Raw genomic sequence first — 24,400 nt, 5'->3', positions numbered from 1 at the left:
TTTTCACAAAGTCCCTGTGACTGTCATGGGATAATTTGGTAGCATTCCCAACTGAGAGATCTCTTGTAGTGAGGGCGTCAAACCTGCAGAATGCATCAGAGCCACACAAACTGTCCACTGGCACTTTCAGTGGATCAGTGGGATCTTCGGTTACAGAAAAGATTGGCACAAAATCTGGATCGTATGGTTTTTCTTGGTAGTTTTCAATCAAAAACTTTGAGTCATAGGTGAAGAGAGAGCTACTGTTGGTTATTGCCCCTGGGGAAAAAACAAACAAACAAATAGCCATAATGGGGAAGAGAAATCTTTATGATAATGGAGGCTATCTTTGACCTTGTTAAGTGCTATTGGGAGACTGGCCAAACTCTACTTTGGATGTGCTTCATCACTTGGGTCAGTACTTATTGGCACCCCCTGTGTTTCTCCATATTAGTACATAAAATAACCAGTTATATGAAATGCAAGTGTCTAATGAGGCAGTAATATCATCAGAGCACTGGAAAGTAAAAAGTTCAGACTGGTGTTTCATTAATGCCATTAATATGAACTTTTTTATGTTTACTTGTATTTGTTAAAAAAACTCTCGTTGCATCTGTCTCAAGTAATAGTGATAATTTTCATGTGTAATTTGGCATAAATGTCATATCTTAAATATCAATTATTTCTCCTTCTTGCAGTTTGGAATTAAGTCTCTGGTGCTGAACCCCAACACTCTTTTGACTTCCTTGGATGTGCTTTTCATCCTATTGCAATTTAAATGGCAGCAAGAAGCTCTATCTGTACATAATCTTGTAACAGCTCCAGCCTCCAGAGTGCAGAAAGGGCCAGTATCACTTCAGATAAGTATTTTTTTTAATGTCTGTTAGGACCCCTAATGATTACTACTATTCCTATAACAATAACAAGTCACTTACAGTCAGTGCCAAGCTGGAAAAGCTCCTGTGGGGTAGCATTGGGGGGTAGTGCAGTACCATTCCTAAAGGAGAAATCATCTGTGGGATTGCCGTTCATCACACCCAGAAGACCTTGGGTTTGGTTCAAGAACTCATCAGGAAGGAGAACAGTGACACCGAGGAAGCCCCCCTTTCCTCTCACTTCTACTCCAGCACCAGATGGAAACATCACTGTTATGTTCTGACTTGTTCCAGAAAACATAAAGACTCCTAAATATGAAATAAAGAACAAGGTTATGAGGTGCCGATGCCTTTGTGCCAGGTAGGTTCTCAATGCAAATCAAAGTTATCAAAGAAACAGCATTCGTTGGTAACAGCATCGTATTACCTTGTGATTTACTTGATTTATCTAGTCTATGCTTATTCTGGTATAGTATGGAGCTCTTTACTTTCAGAGAACTACTCACACCCAAGGAGCAATAATGCAGCTATAGTATAGACATACCCATAGTATATATTTGAAACAGACCAGAACTTTGATGCAGAAAATTTGATGTTAGTACTTGAATACTGTCATCAAACTTATTATCAATTATTATTGGGGGATATTGCTAATACTCTATATTAGGGATGCACTGAACCCTGCTGAATCTTCTTCTCCAGATTCGGCAAATACCAAACAACTGGAAAGTGATGGAATGTGGGTGGAAATTGCCAATGCACAGGCTGCAAATTAGTTCAGCCAGGATCTTGGATTTGGCCCAATCCTGCTGAAAAAGGCCTTAATCCCAGATTTGGTGCATCCCTACAAGATAGAAGAAAACTGCCTTGCCTTTCTTCTCTGAAGGCAATTGTTACAAGTTTACCCCAATTTCTACATTGGTTTAGTCAAAATGGCATAAAAAAATTGTTTGCAGCCATTTAAAAAAATAGTTTTACTGAACAGAGAAGTATTTGGGTGCATAACTACTACATAAGAGTATAATTTGGGGACTTAAGTATGTTTCTAGCTTGAACTAAGTGTCTAGCAAAGAGGAACTCATATCCCTACTTCCCAGGTGTATAACTCTGCATCCCTGATATTAGCTATGATCCTTTTATTATTACATCCCTATATACCCATGGAACTGTCTGTGTTGTTAACAAAGTCCTTACAGTGTAAATAAAAAGCCATAAAAAAGCGCCAGTTAGGGTGTGGCAGGCTATAGGAAACAGGAGTCATCTGACAAAGGACTTGTACTGGTAGCACTGGGGATAATATGAGCCATGAACAGTTGAATGTTGATTTAGAGAACACGTGAAGCATAGATGCTTCTACGGTGAGAAATGTGTTAAAGACTAAGACTTATTATGCTGTATAAAATAAAATCTGCCAAAAAAAAAACTGTGTAAAAAGCTGTGTAAAATAAATGGCAAATTTATCAAGGTGTGTTTTATTTTATGCCGTGCAAACGCCAGACTTGCTGATGTTATTTTACATTGCTTCCAGCGGAAGTCACTTTAATGCGTGAAAATGTATGCTGTTTTTTTACACGGCAAAGAATAGTGATGTGTGGTGTATTATCCCACTGTTTTTTACACCACATAATAAATATGCCCCCTAAGGGTTCTATTTATCATGCTGTGTAAAAGCGGAGTGAAGCATTACTGGTGATGTTGCCCAGAGCAATTTGATTTCAACAGTTGGAAAATAAAAGCAAAGATCTGATTGGTTACAAGAGCAACATCACTGGTAATGTTTCACACGTTTTACAAAGCATGATAAATAGGACCCTGTCACCATTGTGGAGCGTTAAACAATCAAACTCTACACATCCACACTATAACCCAATGTAACCTGTACCACAATAGTAGAATTAATAAACTGAACCGTTAACACAAGAGAATGGTTAATAGCAACATAACTTTACTTTGGTTTGATGGGATTCTTTTCTATTGTTCTCTTTCACACAACTGGAACGATGGATAACATGGCAATCTTTTTACTGGTTTTCTCTTGTGCACATTCTCACAGTTGCAGAACTCACCTTTGAGATCTATCCAGCTTCGATCAAAGTGGACCACTTCATTATTTAGAAGAACCTCGAGTTTTTCTGAAGATTCTGCTAGGCGCACCTCGATCACATCAGACTCCCCCTCCCGCATGGCAATGGAGGAAAACCCTGTTACTGGCACAGTAGATCCTTTAAGAAAAAAGAGTTTTCATTAGTGCTTATATTAATAAGTACTTCTCCCTGAAGCTATGCCCACGGATACTGTGAGTGTGCCCCGGTGTGATACAGCATTGCAACTTGCACTGGTGAGGCACAACGACATGACTAGGGTAATAAAGACTGGACGGTTTTTGCAGGGAGATTCAGATGCCCCACAACTGACAGGTAGATATGGATGCAACAAACTGTAATTATCAATGGTTCATGCCCACTCACCCTCAGGTTCAAGGTGATATTATTCTGGTCTGCTTGGATGTGTTAGATAGTGGAGTTGGCCAAGAACACATATGGGGGTTATTTACTAACCTCCGAATGCAAAAATCACGAGAAATGTGTGATTTCTTTTTATATAAGCGGGCTTTTAAAAAATCACAAATTTTTCGGAATTTATTAAACCCAAAGGATGGAAAATTCAGAATCTGAAAATCCGGCATCTCAGACCTGTTGAGGTTGCAGAGATAAATTCGGACTTTGATAAATAACCCCCATGAAGTTTTATATGTTTCCATAACAAGTCTAAGGACAGCATCTGGGCTCATTTGTAATTATAAGACACTAAAATGAACATAAAACTGGACACCCTTTGCACTATACACACATGGATACATGGCAAACCTGGAATTACCTGCAGCCTAGTGGTAAATTAAGGGTTCCTTTAACCACTTGTATTCATGGCTACAACTGCATTGGACACTAATGCCGTTATTTATGCCACACACCAATTATTGCGTGATTTTTATCAAGGGTATAATTCCCTTTTGACACCCACCTGAGATGAAGGCAATAAATCACTGCATTAAAGGATCCAGTCTCTCCCCAGAAGAGAAACCTCGGCAGTGCCCAGATGGCAGTGAGCATTGCGTGCAGTGATTCTTAAACCAGAACCACACTTGTTACAATACACTGACAAGTTGACAAGGCAGATTTTAATGCTAAGTAGTGATGGGCGAATTTATTTGGCAGGCACGAATTTGCGGCGAATTTCCGCGTTTCGTCGTTTCCAAATTGACGCGACTGTCAAACGCACGCCCATCGACTGCTTGTCAAATTGTCACTGGGCGTCGAAGTTGTCGCCAGCACCAATTTTGATGCCCGCAAAATTACCCCGGCATCAAAATTCGCGTTTTTGCAAATTTTCCTCTGTTTGCAGATTTAATGGGAAATTCTCACATTTTTTTGGCAAAGGGAAATAGTACAAATTCGCCCATCACTTATGCTAAGAAGTTATGTATGTTATGTGGATATACACACCATTTGAAAGCAATGCAGGCTGTGTTCGGCCCTGAATGTTGATTGAGTTGTGTGGAGACGTGAGCAGAGTATACTCTCCTCTTCCCTTAAAGGTAAAATTGGCGCCGTCAAAGGTTATAAAATGGGGATCCCCAAAAGCAGAAGCTAGACCAGTGGATTAAGGCACAAACAAGAGATCGGAGTTTTATAAATAGAGACAAACCAATAGACAGAGAAGCATTTCAGCAAAATACACTCCTGACATTTTGGGTTCAGTTTTATGCATTATTGGTTTTATTATTAGTTAAAAGTATTCATAAAGCATCAGCATATCTTCTTCAGGGCTGTGAAACAGAAGGGTGTATACATGAAACATACTGACAATATACAAATACTGACTGATACAGGAGATAATGTGCTGAGCCCCAAGATATGAAAGATAATGAGTGAGAAAAGGTTATCTCCTGCTTTATCAAGGATTCAATTCAAGCAGAAAAACTTTTCTCCAAATTTAGTTCCAGTTTTTTTCTCATAGAGTTTTCACGTGATAAACCACAAGATGTTTTTCTGAATTGAATTACAGCCCAAAATTGAATCTCGTCCATGAGTTTTCAGATGATAAACCTTTTTCTCACTCAATTGAATCTGCCCCAGTGTGACATACAATAGGAACTTTTACAAATAGATTTCTGAATGTTACAAAAAACATTTTCACACTTTTGGAGCTTTTTAGAGGTTTTATTTTTTCATCACTGTGTAAAACTATTATTATATATTAAAGGGGGGTAATATTAATTTTTAGCACCATGTAAAATCAACACCATCAATTAGTTATAATTGCCTACAATTATAATAACAGCATCAAATATTTTATTATACAGTTATGGGATCTGTTATCTGGAAACCCGTTATCCAGAAAGCTCAAAATTACAGAGAGGCCGTCTCCCATAGACTCGATTATAATCAAATAATCCAAATTCTTTAAAATGATTTCCTTTTTCTCTGTAATAATAAAACAGTGCCTTGTACTTGATCCAAACTAGGATATAATTAATCCTTATTGGAAGCAAAACCAGCCTATTGTGTTTATTTAATGTTCAGCTGAATTCTTAGCAGATTTAAGACATGAAGATCCAAATTACGGACAGATCCCTTATCCAGAAAACCCCAGGTCCCAAGCATTCTGCTACAGATCCCATACCTGCACATGTAAGCACAAAATAAATCACAATACAGTTCTTCATATTTCCACCAGATGACACTATTGTACTGCAAACTGCAGGCAGTTGGTGCACAGAGAAATAAAACATGAGTATAGTAAATGGACTGTAAGGTTGTTTCTGATATTCATGGATCAGAGTAAATATATATTATTCACAAGTGTCTGCATTGTAAATTTAAGAGAATCCCAGAAAAAAGTCATAGCTTTCACCATAGCATCTATTACATGAAGGCAAACCCTAGAACTGGCAGATCTTTGAGTATAAGATAGAATTTCATACAGCTCTGTTACTCTATTGCTTATTGTAAAAGACACAAATACTCTTTATTGCCCAGGCTGGAGACAGTACACAGAAGGCCCGTGGCAGTGCAGGAATACTGTGACCCAACCTGTCGCCCTCCATGAGGAAGTGGAGATATTATGATTTCTCTGACAGCTTCCAGAGGAATTCTGGGAATTACAATAAATTATCAGGAGGAGGGACACAGTTCAGATATCTATGATTTATGTCATGTAAATTGAAGTAATTGCAACACAATAGAATGTGTCCCGTGTGCCCCTCTGATGCCCTAAATCTGGCTCCATTATTTCACAACTGTAATGGCTGTATGAGGACATAACATTAAAGCAATAGACTCAGTGATGTCCATACACTGCTGCATGTAATCATTGTTTACAGAAACGTGCAAGTACAGGTATGGGATCCCTTATCTGGAAACCCATTATCCATAAAGCACAGAATTATGGGAAGGTCACGTTGTTAATTTAAAGCAATCAATTAGCTTTTTTATTTGCATGTAATGATTGTGAAGGGCTTTTTGGCTCCTTTTAGTTCTTCTCACCCTAACCAGGTTCTGTTTCCCATTTTGCTACTCCACAAGTCCTACCCACTCAGAAGTCATGTTCCAATATCTTGCACTGATGAGAACTAACAAGATTGAAACAGGCTGTCTGCAAGTTTGGATATATGGCTGTATCTGTGCTATTAAAGCAGTGGTTCTGGATACATAGTTGGCCAAAGGGACATAAAGGAGTGATTTGCATGTCTCTGCCTATGATGCCTTATGGGAGAATTAAAACTCTCATTTTTGGTATCTAGGCAGTGCTGTGTGTATTGCATGAGATAAGTAAATACCTTCTTATTTCAGAAGGCTTCACTTTCCTTTTTCTCTGTAATAATAAAACAGTACCTTGTTCTCCAATCCAAACTAAGCTGCATGAATCCATACTGGTGGGATTATTTAAGAATGTTTAGCAGACTTAATGTATGAAGAACCAAACTACAGAAAGATCCCTTTATTTGGAAAAACCAAGGTCCCAAGCATTTTGGATAATAGATTCCAGGCCGGTATCACTCTTCGCAACTAAATAGTCCAGACTAATACAGTATGCACCCAATACCCTCTATAAATTATACATACCGACTTTGGGTGGCTTGTAGGTGCGGCAGTCACTGGACGGTCTGAGCTCTAGGTACTTCTGACAATTATCTGACCACAAGCAGCAGTAGTAGAAGCTTATGACATCATACAGCCAATGGGAGAAGCCTGGCACTCTGGGGGGTTTTCTGTATGGGGGAGATCCCCAGTCATGGCCTCTGTCAGGAGTACTGCCCCCTACAGAATCACTCGTGAGGACCTGAAAGCCTCTGGAATCATAACAGCACTGTTGCCCTGCTGCATATAGAGGACTGTAGAGAGATGGAAAGGTATAGCTTTAATACAAACATATGTGATGCAGACTAGCTCTTGTCTTCTTAATATTTTATTATTTTTCAGCAGCAATAGCAATTACTGAGACTTTATGCCCAAAATGTGCTTCCATTATCAAAACCATGTTATATTTGTATCTAGCAGGCACAAGAGAAATAAGAGCAAGGGTGCTGATCTACTGCCGCCAAGCCATAGAGACAACAGCCAGCATTCTCCCGCACTATTCTGATTTCTCGCTAAAATCAACTGCACTCTTTGATCATATTATTATTATTATTAATATTGTTATTAAAGGTGTACAGAGTGATATTCTGAGACAATTTGCAATTGGTTTTTATTATTTGTGTTTTTTCAGTTAAGTAGCTATTTATACAGCAGCTCTCCAGGAACTATTTATTCAGCAGTTTCAGGATTCTTGTTGCTAGGGTCCATATTCACCTAGCAACCATGCATTTTTTTGATAGAAGAATGAGTAATAAAAAGTAGCAATAACAAAAAGTATGTAGTCTTAGAGAGCATTTATTTTTGGATGGAGTCAGTGGCCCCCATTTGAAAGCTGGATGGAGACAAATAACTCATAAATTATAAAAAATAAATATTGAAAACCAATTGACAAGTTGCTTAGAATCGCCATTCGATAACATAACAAAAGTTAACTTAAAGGTGAACCATCCCTTTAACATGTATTTATAGAGCACGAACATTGATTAAAGAACTACGAAACCTTGGCTACGGATTATTCTGGCCAATAATAATGGTCAGCGGGCTCCTGGGAGTGCCAGTAATGTAAACTACTTGTGGCAATCTCTGCTGGCATTTAAAACACCCCATTTCTCTTACAGGCAATCATGTACCTTATAAAGAACAGTAATGAACATATGTAGCCTTTAACATCATCAACACAATGTTTCTATTGTAACAACACAAAGTGGATAGTGTACATGGCCGAGTAATTACATGCCACTAATACATTATTGTCAATAAATGCAGCTCTACAGCAAAGTCTTACCCTTTCACCCAGGAGTATACTAACATTCCAGCCTACACAAGGAGGACACGCTGTTCTTACAGAATGCTTACCTTGTTAAATGTCTCTTTCATGGATCACTCACTTCTGTGACATTTAAGTAGAATTTAATTAAAATAACAGGGGGATGGAATTCTCAGTACATTTCATTATGTTTGGGACTTACACTCATGCAACAAACTACAAGAAAGGCTGGGTTTAGTTCCAGAATATCAGCTCTATAAATTAAAGGCCCCCGATAACATTTATATAGGTTTCTTGTGGGATATAAACACAGGGACAAAATACAAATTCACAGGTTTGACAAACAGTTGGATAAATAACCTTTGGCTAAAGGAAGTAGGAGTCTCTGCATTTTAGCACACGCGAGTGTTACCTGCCATAGATCCCTCTCACGCAATGAACGGCTCCAGGATGGTAAGTGCACACGCTACCCGACGCAATATCACATCCGTAGTCTGGCTGCAAAATAAAACACATGGGGTTATGTTTAGCAAAAAGTGAAGTTAGAGATCGCCACAGTCCTCTAGACTGAAATTCTGCCACTCTCCATGGGATTTTGAAAGGCGTATTTATCAAAGGATGAACTTTCATTTTCACCCATTGATAAATACTCTTTTAAAAATCCCATAGAAATGAATGTAGAGTGACGGAATTTCACTCTAAAGGACTACGGTGACCTCTAACTTCACTCTTTGATAAATATACCCAATGGGGTCATGTATAAAGAATCACAAACTTGGCACCAGTTCTAGTAACCAATAGCAACCAATTAGCAGGCAGCATTTACCGGTCAACAGTATGAAACGAGCTGTAATAAAAGGCACTAAGTTTGTCCAAGAGCCGTAACCCATAGCAACCCATAAGATGTTTACTTTTAAAGGAGAACCAAACCCTTTTTATTAAAATCCCATACCCCACATAGACTCCCTCCCTGCTCCCCCCCCCAGCCTAAGTGCTAACCTGGGTAAATGCCCCTAAGTTTTTACTAGTTTCTAGATTCAGGGCAAAGGAGTTCACGGACGTCATCTTCTTTTCTTTGTAATCTTTGGGTCTTCTTTCTGTGGCTTCCGGCGCATGTGCAGTTGTTCAGGACCAGATCACGCTAACTTCACCGCTCTCTTTCAGAAGATTACCAAAGAGAATAAGATGACGCCCGTGAACTCTGATGTCCTGAATCTGCAATGAGGGTTAAGTAAAGACTCAGGGGCATTTACCTGGTGCAACACCTAGGATGTGGGGGAGGGGGGCAGGGAGGGGGGTCTGTGTACAGTAGGGGGAAAGGGGATATTAATAAAAAGGGTTTGGTTCTCCTTTAAACAGGTGACCAGTAAATTATACCTGCTGATTGGTTGCTATAGGTTACTGCTCCTGGGCAAACATAGTGTATTTTATTACATAACCCCCTAAACATTTTATTGGTCGCCATAATTTACTAAACCTGAAGTTTATTTTGTTACTTCTATATTTGCCCATTGGTATACTTCTTAATTGATGTTCCATAGGAAATGCAGATTATCCAGCAAGCATTCCTTCCAACTATTGAAATTAGCCTATATAAAATGGTACAGCATAGTATCTGAGTTACAGTACATGTACTTTTTAGAGGCAAATATATGTATCTCTGCCAAATGCTATTCGCCGTCTTGGCTGGACAAATCATGGTCTGACTGGGAAGAGCATATGGGTTATTGCACACGTGAGGAGGACTCAGCTGGCAGTTGCTGTCCTGTCTAGTGAATGGCAACTGGATGTTTCATGGCAAGCACAGTTTCCATCAGTTTAGCAGTGTTCTGTACTCCATTGAAGTTAGCCTTTAAAATAAAGCAATTCCATTTCAGAAGTAATCACGAGCATGCTACCTCTAAGAACTGTTCATCAGCTTGTGTACATGATTTAGAGTAGTGCAAGGAAAACCCATTTTCTCTACTGAAGAACGGCAAGGTTGTATCATTTATATCTCTGGGTATCTGTATGTACAGTTCTTACTAACAGTGCTACGAGATGTATAAATAATAAACAACAGTTGATAGATTTATTAATAAGAAATATTTTGCTTAGATTTCCTCTACTTTTTATTCTTGTTATTTTTTGTTTGGAATGTTCTTACTTGGTTGAGATAACATGAATACATATGCATACTCATTAGTTTAACATAGTTAAGTTAATATAGGCATTTTAGACATTTTCATGCAAGCACTACTTAAAGGGAAAATTTACCCCACTATTACCATGCGCTCAGTCAGTTGGGCTTATGTTGAAAATGTACATAAACACTATCTGAACTTTCACAAATAAATATGATTATGGATTTTCTTTTTAAGAGACTGCTCATCTTTGATTTAACTTTTGGTTGATGTAGAGTCAATTTGCAATTGGTTTTCATTTTTAATTATTTGTGGTTTTTGAGTTATTTAGCTTATTATTCAATAGCTCCCCAGTTTGCAGTTTTAATAAAAATTAGTGATAACAATAAATTTGAAACCTTACAGAGCAGTTCATCCCCCCGCCCCCACACATACACGTGGGACAATCAAACCCCTCCCTTATCTTGTTCTATTTTGAAGTGACAGATTCTAAGGGGCCCATTTACTTAGCTCGAGTGAAGGAATAGAGGAAAAATAGTTCGAATTTCGAATGGTCGAATATGGCTACTTCGACCATCGAATGGGCTACTTCGACCTTCGACTATGACCTTCGACTTCGAATCGAACTAAAAATCGTTCGACTATTTGACCATTTGATAGTCGAAGTACTGTCTCTTTAAAAAATTCTTCGACCCCCTAGTTCGCCACTTAAAACCTACCGAGGCCAATGTTAGCCTATGGGGAAGGTCCCCATAGGCTTCCTAACAATTTTCTGATCGAAGGAATATCCTTCGATCGATGGATTAAAATCCTTCGAATCGTTCAACGATTATTCATTCGACCGTTTGATCGTAGGAATAGCGGTAAGTCCTTCGACTTCGATATTCGAAGTCAAAGGATTTTACTTAGACGGTCGAATATCGACGGTTAATTAACCCTCGATATTCGACCCTAGGTAAATGTGCCCCTAAGACTTGAGGGGTCTGCAAGAACACACCCATTAGTGTTGGATCAAAAATCTGTTGCTCAGTTCAGCTCAGTAAGGTAATTTCAGCAAGTGTTTAGGGATCTTGTTAGCATAGCCCAACTGAATGAGCTCATGTAAAGGAGAACTAATTCTTAAAAATGAATATGGTTAAGAATGCCATATTTTATATACTGAATTTATTGAACCAGCTTAAAGTTTCAGCTTGCAAATAGCAGCAATGATCCAGGACTTGTCACAGGGGGTCACCATCTTGTAAAGTGCCTGCGACACTCAAATGCTCTGGGCTCTGAGCAGCTGTTGAGAAGCTAAGCTTAGGGGTTGTTGCAAATTATCAAGATAAAAACAAAATTGGCTTGTCATATAAGATGATGCTACAGGGCGGATTATAAAATTATGCTAGTTGCACTGGTTTCTGTGCTACCATGCAGTAATTACCTGTATTAATGACTAATCAGCCTTATATAGTGACAATTATATTCTATGTGTACTGTATATTGTGAGTTGGTCCCCATTTTGAGCCTACTTCTTTAGTTAATCTTTAGGTCTCCTTAAAAAGCAGGGTATATTTAAAGCTATTTATGAAGGCGCCCCCATGACAATATCAAGCACCTGGACTGGATTTTGATGTTGCCACACTTAGGTTGGAATGCTGCCTCTGAATCTATCCAATCATCTACCCAACGTACATGGAATCTGCCGGTGTCTGCTCTGGATTGTGCCAATGTGCAGGGGCAATCGATAATCTCAGAGAGAAAATCAGGAAGTTTCTTCTCACTTTGGTGCCAATTAATACACTTGTCTTTTGCCCATGCAGCAGAGTCCCTGCGGAAGTCTTCGTCCAGATGCCAGGCCATAGCATGGTCCACACTCCACAGGGAATGGACATTCCTAGTCAGAAGGAAGCACTGTGCAGCATAAATTGACAAGCAGCACACACACACACACACTGTAACTAGCAGAATTTATTGAGGCCTCCATCATTATTAATTAAGTGGAACCAAATAATTTTGCAAGTTAGGTAGTAATAAAGCTTGCCTGTACAGCCAAACCTTTCCATCACCCACAGTCATCACAATATTTGTTCAGTGGGCACAGTGGTTTAATAGGGACAGTATACACCTTTGTTACACAAATGTTCAATGAATAGGATTTGCGCTTAACATACTTTTTTTGCCTTTTTTTAAATAATTTCCTACGCTAAACAGGGCAAACAGGAAGACTAAAGCTACTCCATGTTTGGTCCTTATGAGGCAGATTATTAGATTATCAACCGATATTCCCTCAACATAATAGACTCCCAAAGCAACAAATGGGGTAGGAGGAGGTTTTATACTAGGCAGGCAATTTAATAATCCACCTCACAAGGACCAAACATGGAGTAGCATCATTTTCCATTTTTGCCCTGTTAAGCAGGGTTGGAACTATGGGTAGGCAGAAGAGGCATGTGCCTAGGGAGCAACAAAGTAGGGGGCACCAAACACATACCTCTTCTTTTACCTACCCCTGGTCCGGACCCTTGTTACCATACTGGCACTCTTCGGTGTACTCTGTCGGAGATCTTCCTCCCCCCTCCCCACGCATCATTACATCGGGGAGGGGGCAAAGTAGCCAGCTGGATTGCTGTTAAGATCAAGAAATAACAGCAAATATAAATTATTTGTATAACAAATAAACCATATCTCTGGCCTACTTATTGAACTCATGTTGAACAAGTGGGGTATACTGCACTTTTGATATGAAAATTAAAAGTAAAGTTCAGGGAATGAAACACAGAAGTGGAAGTCTGTGTGCTTATCTCATATAAATTGATCTTAAAGAATGCATGTGTACTGGTCTCCCTATAATATCTTTATAACTCCTGTTATATTTTCCTCCACTTCCTAGTAGCCTTTACAGTTTATTCATGAAGACTGTAGAAAGCAAGTGCATAACTTACCACTGTCCTTCTTCATACTGACTTGGTATAAGTCTTAGGCTTCCAAACTCAAACACACTATGTTCTGGTTTGGCCGGCTGAGGGTAGAAGGTGAAGGATCCATTATTGGGGCAGCCCCGAGCTAGCGAGTATAGATATTTCCAAGAGCCATTCCAGGAGCTAGAATAAGGTTCTCCTGGTATAGTGAATAGATTTGAAAGTATAATTAGCTCTTATAATTTATGCTTTAACATTTCGTAATGTGTAATTCTAAACATTCAAGAAAAACTGTATATTTGTATTGAAATTGGAATAGATGGAGCTGTGGGTTCAGGTTCTATTATTTTAAAAGGTCCATGAATTTTTATTGGGCAAAATTCAATTTTATTCTCGATGTCAACGTTTTAAAGCTGTGGGTCCTTAAACTAAGCATCACAGTGCCACTAATAATACTATAGAAACCTGTTCCATTATGTTTGAGTCACTATGAAGCTATGAGGCTGGGTGTGGTCTTCAAAAGGGGAATTAATGTATGCACATTTCCTATAGTGCTCTATATTTTGTCTAAGAATATACATTACTATTTTGCTTAAGTCTGCAACTTTTCCTCTCAGATTGTCTACAAATTGTGGAAATATAAATTTTACATTCAAATTATTAGTTGCTAGTGTGGCAAATGTTGGGCAGGGTGTCACCAGGTTAAAGGAACAATAACACCAAAAACCGAAGGTATCAAAGTAATTAAAACATAATATACTATTGCTCTGCACTGGTAAAACTGGTGTGTTTGCTTCAGAAACACTACTATATATATATACATATATACACAGCAGCTTTTTATATGAATTATAAATTGTTAGAATTGTTATAAGAATTGTTTAAAGAAAAGATTCAGTCAACTGCCAGTCTCCATTGGCAACCACTGTCATTCTTTCTCATGTGGACATTTTTCACTGGTGTAACATAGCAAGCCTTTTATAATATTGCCCTTGCTGTATGCAGTCAACAGTAAACTTCTTCCAAAAAACATAGGGGTCACTTACCAGTTAGAGGTTATGATGCATAAGATATGTTTTTTATTGAAAATTTATTGCAAATGAACATAACTGACTGATATGCTGCCAACTATATAATACTTATGGACAACTGAAATCTCCCCCCTCCCAGTCCACTGGCAAAATGTCCTGATGAAGAATTGGACTACCGAAAGCCTCAGTCCTATAAAGACTCCATATCTTGTCATGGAGGGGTGGGATGAAATGCAGGTCTCTGCTCTAGGGTTGGAAGTGCAGAGACCTGTGGCAATTGATTTATATGCCTGGTGGGGCTGGAAGAAAAAAAAAATGTCAGGTGCACTTTGCATCTCTGTATACTGGGTGCAGTTTGCACTCTGTCTGTGCATGTATAAATGTCTCTTGTGGAAATCAGTGGCCCAATCGCACCCCCTGCTCCCCCAGTAGTTATGCCACTCATTGTGTAAGTGGGCAGCTTTACCTTTTTCTCCATATCCCCAGACTTCAATGTTGAGGGCATCATTTTCAAAAGTGTCTGGGTCCCATTGTACAGTCAATGTGCCATCAGTATGTGGGGTGCCATAATATTGCCATTTTGTTTCATTCACCAAGGTACATTTTTCAGACTCTGTCACCTTTCCAGGGTGTACTATGTTAAAAATAAAGCCAGAACATTGTACGGGATTTCGTTAGTTCATGAAAAATCAGCAAATTAAGGAAGATATTAAAAATGTATACAACAATGACACATTAGGTATCTCAAATGCAAATTGAATCAGCTTTTCTGAAAAGGGAGAAGAAAGAACAATGATGGCAGTATACATGTGAAATGCTAAAGAAACAGTATCTGACTGGGGTACCTCGAGCCGCTGGAGAACCTCACTCCAAGGCCTTACCACCCGGGTGGCACCAACCCTCCCTCTGTCACCACTGCAGCAGCTGCACTGCCAAACCATTAGAGTTACTTCTACTAGATAGACCATGATCTGGATGAATGAAAACTTTTATAGGCACAATGATATGTGCAAGTATTGTGAATGAGCTGTGACTCCTAGATTTAGCTGGAGGCAAATTTCTATAAGAAATCAAATATTGCTATGCTGTATGTGTGTGGTTAGAACTGAGCTTTATTTCACCACGCAATTAAATGAATCATGCAGTACTACACACAAGTAATACTGTCAATTATGCTATAAAGAAATGATAATGTCCAGTGCAAGCAGAACATGTCAGATTAAAAATACCAGAAAGCCATGTGCCAGAGTATGGATAGCTGTGTCCTCCATCTTCAGACATCTCAAAGGAAATACGCCCAGTCTCTAGCAGGAGCGGTGAGATACAGTGTGCATGCCCATCATCATCCACATACCCATCTGTGACTATTTCACTTCTGAACCTGGGATAGCAGAGTAAAGTGTTTAGTGTTAGAGATAGAAACCATTCATTGTGAACTTCTGTGGCAGTACTCAGCCATGGGAAGCCCTATCTTCTGGGGTAGAAGAGGAGATCAAATGTTGAAAGCAGTAAATGGATAGTGTAAGGTATTGACTTGGGTAGTGAAAGGCAAAGGGGCTCCAGGCTAGGCATAATTATCCTCAACTGGCTCATACTGGGGGATGTCTTGTTGCTCAGTCTGTTTATAGGTTGTATAGAGAGAAAGTATTTCTGAAGGGCTGCTGAGTAGTAAAGGAGCTAAAGGTGGCCATACACGGGCCGATAAAAGCTGCCGACAGACCGTGTCGGCAGCTTATTGGCCCGTGTATGGGGCCCCGCGACGGGCTTCACCGATCGAGATCTGGCCGAAAGTCGGCCAGATCTCGATCGGATGGGACAGAAAATCCCGTCGGATCGCGGCCGCATCTATTCGTTGATGCGGTCCCGCGATCCGACCGCCCGTTTGGGCATCGTTAGGATCCGATCGTTGGGCCCTAGGGCCCACGATCGGATCAGCCCGATATTGCCCACCTCAAGGTGGGCATATCGGAGGGAGATCCGCTCGTTTGGCGACATCGCCAAACGAGCGGATCTCTCCATGTATGGCCACCTTTAGGCTCTAAAGTGCTGTATCTAAGGTTAGATACATACATAGGCGTGAGGGCCTTTTTTTGTTGATAACTCTACAAAATTGACTTTTCTTTATAACCCTGTGATGTTTGAAGCTTGCTTTATGGACAATAAAGAGCAGAAAAAAACTTGTTTATGCTAGGGGCAGATTAGTAGATTGCTACTAATTTCTTTACAACCTTGTGTTGTTTGAAGTTTGCTTTACAGATAATCAAGAGCAGAAAAAAACGTGTTTATGCTAGGGGCAGATTAGGAGAATCTGCTCCTCCTATGCTACTCTGCCTGCACCTGGAAACATTGCCTCCACTTGGATGCAGGCAGATTCTGTCACTAAATGCAAAATCTCGCTTTTCGACATTGAAATCTGCCACGTCTGTCTGCACCCAAGTGGAGGCAATGTTTCTGGGTGCAGACAGAGTAGCATAGGAGGAGCAGATTCTCCTTATCTGCCCCTAGCATAAACACGTTTTTTTCTGATGTTGATTATCTGTAAAGCAAACTTCAAACAACACAAGGTTATAAAGAAATTCAATTTTGTAGAGTTATCAACAGAAAAAGGCCCTCACGCCTATGTATGTATTTGACCTTAGGTACAGCAGAGGAGCGGATTCTGAGCCTGTGTTTCTCCACAGGCCAAGATCTGCCTCGTCTGGCCCCAGCATTACACTGCAATTTGGCATCCCCGATTTCCAGTCTGCTTAGACCAGTTTTAGCAAATCTGCACAGTAGAAAATGCTTTATGAAAATAGAGATTTGCTTCCACCAGAATTTACTTGCTTTCTGAATCTTTCCTCCTGCACTCACTGCGTTGGCCTGGTAATAGACACAGCGAGTGGAATACGGCACAGAAATGCATATGCATTTTCACACTAAAATCTGCTCCATGTGTAGGCACCCAGGCTAATACGGTGCCCGTGAGCGGGCTGAGGCCAGAGGATCAGCAGATTATCAGCCCAGTGTGGCACTAGCCTTATAACTTTCATTATTAAGCTGGAATTCATGAAGAAAAATTCAATATTTGATTTATGCAATGACCATAGCTGATTCACTGCACATGTTTTAGTTATAAACTCATTTATTACATGTTATCATTAATAGATCCAAAAATACCAATTCTCTAAAGGGTTATTAAATCTGATTTAATGTAATGTGACATACCTGCATTGTACATCAGAACTTCTGTTAAAGGTAACATTTAAAACCATAAAGTCTCTGCCACCCATTAGCAAGCCAGACTCCGGTGCAATGCGGACACAGAAGGTGCGGTAATCAGGACAGCAAGTTCCAAGATTCTCACAGGTCACATGGCATGAACATTCCTGTAGGATCACCCCACACTGACTTGAACAAGATTCCTTGGATCCTGGATGAATACAATATGCATGTTGGTGAACATCGGTGGAATGTCAGTTATTAGCTGCATAAGAGGACAGTGGGCTGATTTATTAAATTGCTCCAGTGCAGTTACCAGAAGCAACCAATGCCATATTTGCTTGCATTTTCTAACTTGTAGAAGACTTATAAAAATGGTTATTGTTTGCTATTTAGCACCTAGTGTATGTCAGTAGATCAGCTCCAGCATGTACAAGCAATTGAAATTCAACAAGCATATTTGATCGATCAGAAGTGCTTATATGGCTCATACATCCTCATTCTTTGTTTTAATTAAACATATCAAAGATACAATATAAATAAAAGGCTTCCATACCTTCAAGACACTGAACTGCATCACCCGACCAAGTCCCATCAGGCAGACATGTTCTCAGCCTAGTTCCATTCATGATGAATCCTTCATTACAGTTAAACTGGATGACAGACCCAGCCAGGTAGGCGGTGCCAATTTTTGTCCCATTTTCTGGAGGAGCTAGCCAACCACATGAGACCTCTAATAAAAAGAATAATATAGGGTTGGCTGCATTTATGATATCTAACAAGCAGGACCTTAGGGTAAATAGCATCATGTGCAATACTTTGCAGGAGGAACCCATGTAAGCCACCTGCCTGTATTTTTATTACCTGGTATAAGGCTCTTCACCAAACTTGAATGGCTGAGAGAAGATATTTTCGTGGCATTTGCAACATTGAGATCATTTGTGGCAAGGCCATCAAACCTGCAGAATTCATCATCACCACACAATTCCAGAAGAGGCTCACTGGGATGTTCTTCAAATGAAAATGTAGGCAGGAACATATGGTCATGCTTGACCTCATAGTTATTTATCAGTTCCTGTGAATCATAGGTAAAGACTGAGCTCTCATTTGTTACTGCCCCTGAAACAAAACAAAACAAATATATATTTTTTTCAATACATAAATGATTTGAGCACCAGTTACTGAATGAGGCAGACTTTTGTAGAAATAATTGAATGGAATGGAGAATACAATTAATGGCCTTCAAATTAACAGACAACCTGAAAGCAATATCTGCCTGTTCTTTTCTGCACTCAGTGCAATAATGTAGCAAACATCAGCTCTTTGGCAGCCAAGACTAGCAAGCACTAGCATTCCTTACATTTTTGAGATAAATTAAAAAAAATATTGTGATAAAACAACATGTTTACTCTGCAGGAAAATGTTATACATTGGTACCATCTTAAGACTATACCTACAATACTTAACTTTTGCATAAATTGTATGAAAATTCTAACATTTGGTCCTTATGTATAATGTAAACTGCAGAGAGCCGGCATTCAGCCTTCCTACTGAGCTTTGAGGGCAAACAAATGTAGGACCCTCTGTAAGGTAAATAGACATAGCTAGCCACAAGTGTAATTGTATGAGCTGTCTCTCAATCCTACATGCTAACGTGGAATGCCTCCAAATGGCTTCTCATTGGCCCAGCAGTATTGGCTTTGATTGGCCACATTACAGACCACAGCTGGAATGATCCTGTAAAGAATCACCAAGAATGTCACATTTAGTCCACTCTGAAAGTTGCTTTTCTGGTTTGCATAAATAATTAAACCCTGCATTTACAACTGGGGCTGATCCCTTTCTGGCTTATAAATGTGGCAGTGTACCAAATCTTGGTACAGAAAATCAAAGTACACCACACCAGGCTTTGCCATAACATAAGGAAGATCCTCGGTACTGTCCAGCTGCAACCACCACAACTGAACCCACATGCTTCAGTGACCAGTAGTAGCAGCACCCAACCCTGGCATCCTCAGAAGACTGGCTTCCTATAAAAATAGCCTCATTCCCTACAGCAATTGCATCTATGAGTCTTTTGGCATTCTGAATCTGTGTGTGAAATGGAATTTCTGTTTTTAAGTTTTTTTGTTGCTCTAGTTTGTAAAGCTACACTGTCTGCTCTGTTTTGCTTTATGTTTAAATTAGTCAGTTAACATGCCATATTGTCCACTTACAGTCAGCACCCAACTGGAATAGCTCCACTGGTGTAGCATTAGGTGGTAAGGATGTGCCATTCCTGAAAGTGAAATCATCTTCTGGATCATTGTTCATTCGTCCCAGAAGTCCTTGTGTTTGGTTAATAAAATCATCAGGAAGAAGAACATTTACACTCAGGAAACCTTCTCGCCTTCTCACTTCTACTCCGGCTCCAGAGGGGAACATTACAGTGACATTTGAGTTGATAGCAGAGTATACAAAAACCCCTGAATTGGAAAAATATCAAATCAGTTTTTAGACAACACCACCCCTCCCATTTCCAATAATCTACAGTTTGAAAAAAAAACAGAAGAACCAAAGAGGTTAGTATAAGGAGCCAAAACGTCTGACCATTCAAATTCAGTATATACTGAAAGCCTTCCTACAACACAAGTTGTGTGCATGCTACACACAGCAATGCCAAAACACCAAAATGAGAGATTTTAACCCCCCCCGAATGAATTATAATAAATGCAAACAGGGTTATAGTGTAAATAGTGCGGTGCCTTATGCCTTACTACTTTAACCTTGATCACTTTATTATCAAGGCTTTTAGCTGGAGGTACATTTTCATGCCCCTTACTGTAGTGGTTGGAAAAACTAGATAGACGATGATAGATAGATAGATAGATAGATAAAGGCGATTAGACAATTGGTACTTACATAAAGCTAAATAGAAAAGGAACATAGTGTTCCCCCTGCATGACAACCTATAGTCTATAGCCCCCAGGCTTAGATGCTCGTCATCCCAATACCTATCTTTCTTCTGCCACTATCTAGGCTAAAGGCAATTTGCAACTTTTGGTTTGCACTTCCTAAAAGACTTGTTGAGTTGATTGCATCCATGGGTTGCTTGGGTTTCAAAATAGGTTGGAACTATTGTTGACAGGTTAACTTCAATATATTGGGATAGCAAATCACGGAAAACAGCAAAGAGCAGAATACCTGCTATTCAATCTTTATTGTGCATTTCACACAACATGTTTCGGGCAGCAAGTGCCCTTTCTCACTTGAGAAAGGGCACTTTCTGCCCGAAACATGTTGTGTGAAATGCACAATAAAGATTGAATAGCAGGTATTCTGCTCTTTGCTGTTTTCCGTGATTTGCTATCCCAATATATTGAAGTTAACCCTGTGGTTGCCTGTGACAGAGCACCAGTGCAAATCAGGAATATTCAACCAATGCTGGGTGCATGTGTGTTACCTTTGAATGTTATTGTTGACAGGTAGTACTGTAAGCTTGCACCAGCAGCAATATGTGATCTTTCAGGCTAAAGTTGTTTAGCCATTGATTAATGGAAATGATATAGTGCCCCAACAAACAGATATCTGTGTACTGTTTATTAGTCAGTTTCAGAAGTAGGTTGGTCAGGAGGAAAATTACATCTTTCAACTGCACTAGCTCAGCAATTCACGGTGCCCCAGCATATTAGGAAGTAAAGAGGTGCTGCAGCCGTACAAACAATCGAAACAATAGGAAGGCAGCCATACTGTGTATATTAACTTCTTTAGCTTCTTTAAAATAGGAATGTCAGACTGTTTTCTCAATTTAGTTCTGAGAGTGGAAGTGAGCTCTGCGTTGACAACTTCACAATATAAATGTGATGCCTTAGGATAGTTATTTCTATCTAGCCAACAATGCATGCTTACCCCCAAACAAACGTTAGTTTTATAAGCTAATGAATAAAATGTTAATTTACCTAAATTGTCTCTACCTAGTTGTGATTAGTTGTGTCTGTCCTTGCTCTTAAAGCTCTCTGATCACTTATATATGAAGAATCTTAGTACTACTTTCACACCTCTAAAATATACAATGATTGCCAGGTACATTTGCCTATTATTTCTTCACTACATCATTGAAACTACTTTGGGAGAAAGGTTAGGAAAGTGGCCCATGGCTACTAGTTATAGGCAGGGCTAGCAGAAAGAGGTTTGTGTTTTCAGCCTTTTAAATTCATACCCAAAACAGTTTAGACCACTTACCTCTTAGGTCCATCCAGCTCTGCTCCTCAAAACCAATCACTTCTTGATTCAACAGAGTCTCCAGCTCATGTGTGGATCCATCTTTCAGACGCACCTCAATAACATCTGAGTTATCTTCTTGCATAGCCACTGAACAAATGCTGGCTACATTTATCTCTGAACTGGCTGCTCTGTCATCATGAATAACCACGCTTATCTGCCCAAAGTTACCAGTAGCTGATTTAGTAACTGAAAGAAATTCCATGTTGATAGAGAAGAGGAAAGATAAATCAATAGGAAATCATTTCTTGGTAAGCTTCTAAAAAAGTATATATTTCACAATTTGGCTTTCTAGTTTGGGTGCAAATGGTAATATTTCTCTTCAATAAACGGCACGTGGGCTTGAAGACAGAATTTATAATGTTTCTAAGCCAAAGTATTGATATCTGTAGTGGGCAAGTTATTTGAAAGTTTGTTTAGGGGTTGCATTCAAGATTATGTTCTGGAGAATGATTAATCAGTAGAAAGCAGCATGGTTCCAGTAATGTCAGATCATCTCAAACTATTGTATTGCTTTTTTAACTAAAGGTGGCCATACACGATAAGATCCGCTTGTTTAGTGAGGTTGCCAAATGAGCGGATCTTAACCCGATATGCCCACTAAAGGCAGGCCGATATCTGGTTAATCTGCTCGTTTGGCCCCAGGGCCAAACATTTGAATTATAACAAAAGAAAGTAGGACGGCATCAACTAGCCAATGTAGTCCTAGATCACAGGAAAAATCAAACCTGACTGTTCAATATCAGGTCAATTATTGGCCCGATAACAATTGGGGAGACCCGTCGGAAGCCCCATACACTGGCAGATAAGCTGCCAAATCATCTAAATATCTGATATAGGCAGAGGGGTTTGCAGTAAATGTGATTGACTTGAATTTTGCCAAACCTTTTCATGCAGTGATGAATAAACAAAAGTCCAAACAAGAGAGACTAAGTTGTCTATAGGAAGTTTTAAAGAATGATGAAAGGCTGGCCAAGTTGGGATTGTTTACACAAGAGTAGAGGCGCTAAGAGGAGATATGATAACAGTGAAAAATATATAGATGGATAATAAAATAAATTATTTGATGCTTTATTCACCAGTATATTAATCCAGCAGAGATAAAAACACTTGGCATTAGGAGAATGGAGATTCCATCTTAAATCTCAAAAAATAAAAGTGTTTAAAATATAAGTACTGTGTATATATATATATATATATATATATATATATATATATATATATATATATATATATATATATATATATATATATATATACACATACATACATACATACAGAGCAAAGAAATCCACACTCATAGGTCTTTTGTGAAAAAAAAAGTATTTATTCAACGTTTCGGCTCTTGAGCCGTCATCAGGAAGGGCCTGATAAGTAATTAAAATATAATGTACTGTTGCCTCGCACTTGTAAAACTGATCCGTTTGCTTTAGAAACACTACTATACTGAATAAACTACAAGCTACTATGTAGTAATGGAGGCAACTGAAAAAGGACTACTGTAAATGGCACAGGTTAAATATCAGATAAAAGCTTTGCTCTGTAGAACACCATTACTTTCTAGAGAGCTTGTCTGCTTTATGCTATATATATATATATATATATATATATATATATATATATATATATATATATATATATATATATACACATACAGAGCAAAGAAATCCACACTCATAGGTCTTTTGTGAAAAAAAAAGTGTTTATTCAACGTTTCGGCTCTTGAGCCGTCATCAGGAAGGGCCTGATAAGTAATTAAAATATAATGTACTGTTGCCTCGCACTTGTAAAACTGATCCGTTTGCTTTAGAAACACTACTATACTGAATAAACTACAAGCTACTATGTAGTAATGGAGGCAACTGAAAAAGGACTACTGTAAATGGCACAGGTTAAATATCAGATAAAAGCTTTGCTCTGTAGAACACCATTACTTTCTAGAGAGCTTGTCTGCTTTATGCTATTTAACCTAAAACTCTCTCCTTTGAATGGCTGTCCCATGGCTATTTATTTAACTATACTGTGTTTTTGAAGCAAACACACCAGCCAGTGCAGGGCAACAGTACATTATATTTTAATTACTTTAAAACACTTTCATTTTGTGGTGTTACTGTTTCTTTAAGGAAAGGCCTTTTACAGTTAAAGCTGAAAAGTTAAGGAATTTGCCTTGGCAGATATATTAAATATCTTTAAGAAAGAGAAGGGAGCAAATACAAGGGCTACTGAAATTGACATGGTAGAAGTGAGTCCAGGCACTATTCTAGTTGACATCTTGGAGTCAGGCAGGATTTTTTCCCCCTCTGAGGAAACATTTTGGGTGTTTTCTTTCACCTTCCTCTTGATCAGCTAGCAGAAGAAAGAAATGATTTATTTAAAGCAATTACTAATTTACCTGTAAATGCCTTTGTCCGAACCTGAATGGATAATGACTTGTGGGATGAAGACACCAGTGTGTACTCTCCTTTTCCATTGAATGTGTATGTGGAACCATCAAATGTAGCAAAGTGGGGATCACCAAAACCAGAGGCTGTTTAGGAAGAGTTGGTCGAAAAAATATGTTGCTGATATTATGTAAGCCCTTTATGCAAATATGAAAAGATTCACCAATGATACTAATAGAAAAC

At 39.0% G+C, this 24,400-nt stretch overlaps 1 protein-coding gene across 1 annotated transcript in view; it reads right to left on the bottom strand.

Moving 5' to 3' along the window:
* Window positions 1–554: 554 nt before the first annotated feature.
* Window positions 555–24,400, bottom strand: part of susd2.L (sushi domain containing 2 L homeolog) — a gene marked incomplete in the record, with an annotated part of 71,180 nt that continues 47,334 nt past the window's right edge. Inside the window, 10 exon segments of the mRNA NM_001093978.1 lie at window positions 555–564; window positions 566–573; window positions 14,873–14,949; window positions 15,545–15,696; window positions 17,523–17,727; window positions 18,073–18,249; window positions 18,381–18,635; window positions 19,733–19,981; window positions 21,738–21,965; window positions 24,169–24,303. Coding sequence (NP_001087447.1) covers window position 564; window positions 566–573; window positions 14,873–14,949; window positions 15,545–15,696; window positions 17,523–17,727; window positions 18,073–18,249; window positions 18,381–18,635; window positions 19,733–19,981; window positions 21,738–21,965; window positions 24,169–24,303 — 1,487 coding nt within the window.

Source organism: Xenopus laevis, chromosome 1L (genome assembly GCF_017654675.1).
Source record: "Xenopus laevis strain J_2021 chromosome 1L, Xenopus_laevis_v10.1, whole genome shotgun sequence".
Taxonomy (NCBI): domain Eukaryota; kingdom Metazoa; phylum Chordata; class Amphibia; order Anura; family Pipidae; genus Xenopus; species Xenopus laevis.
This window is presented reverse-complemented; position numbering and strand designations above follow the sequence as displayed.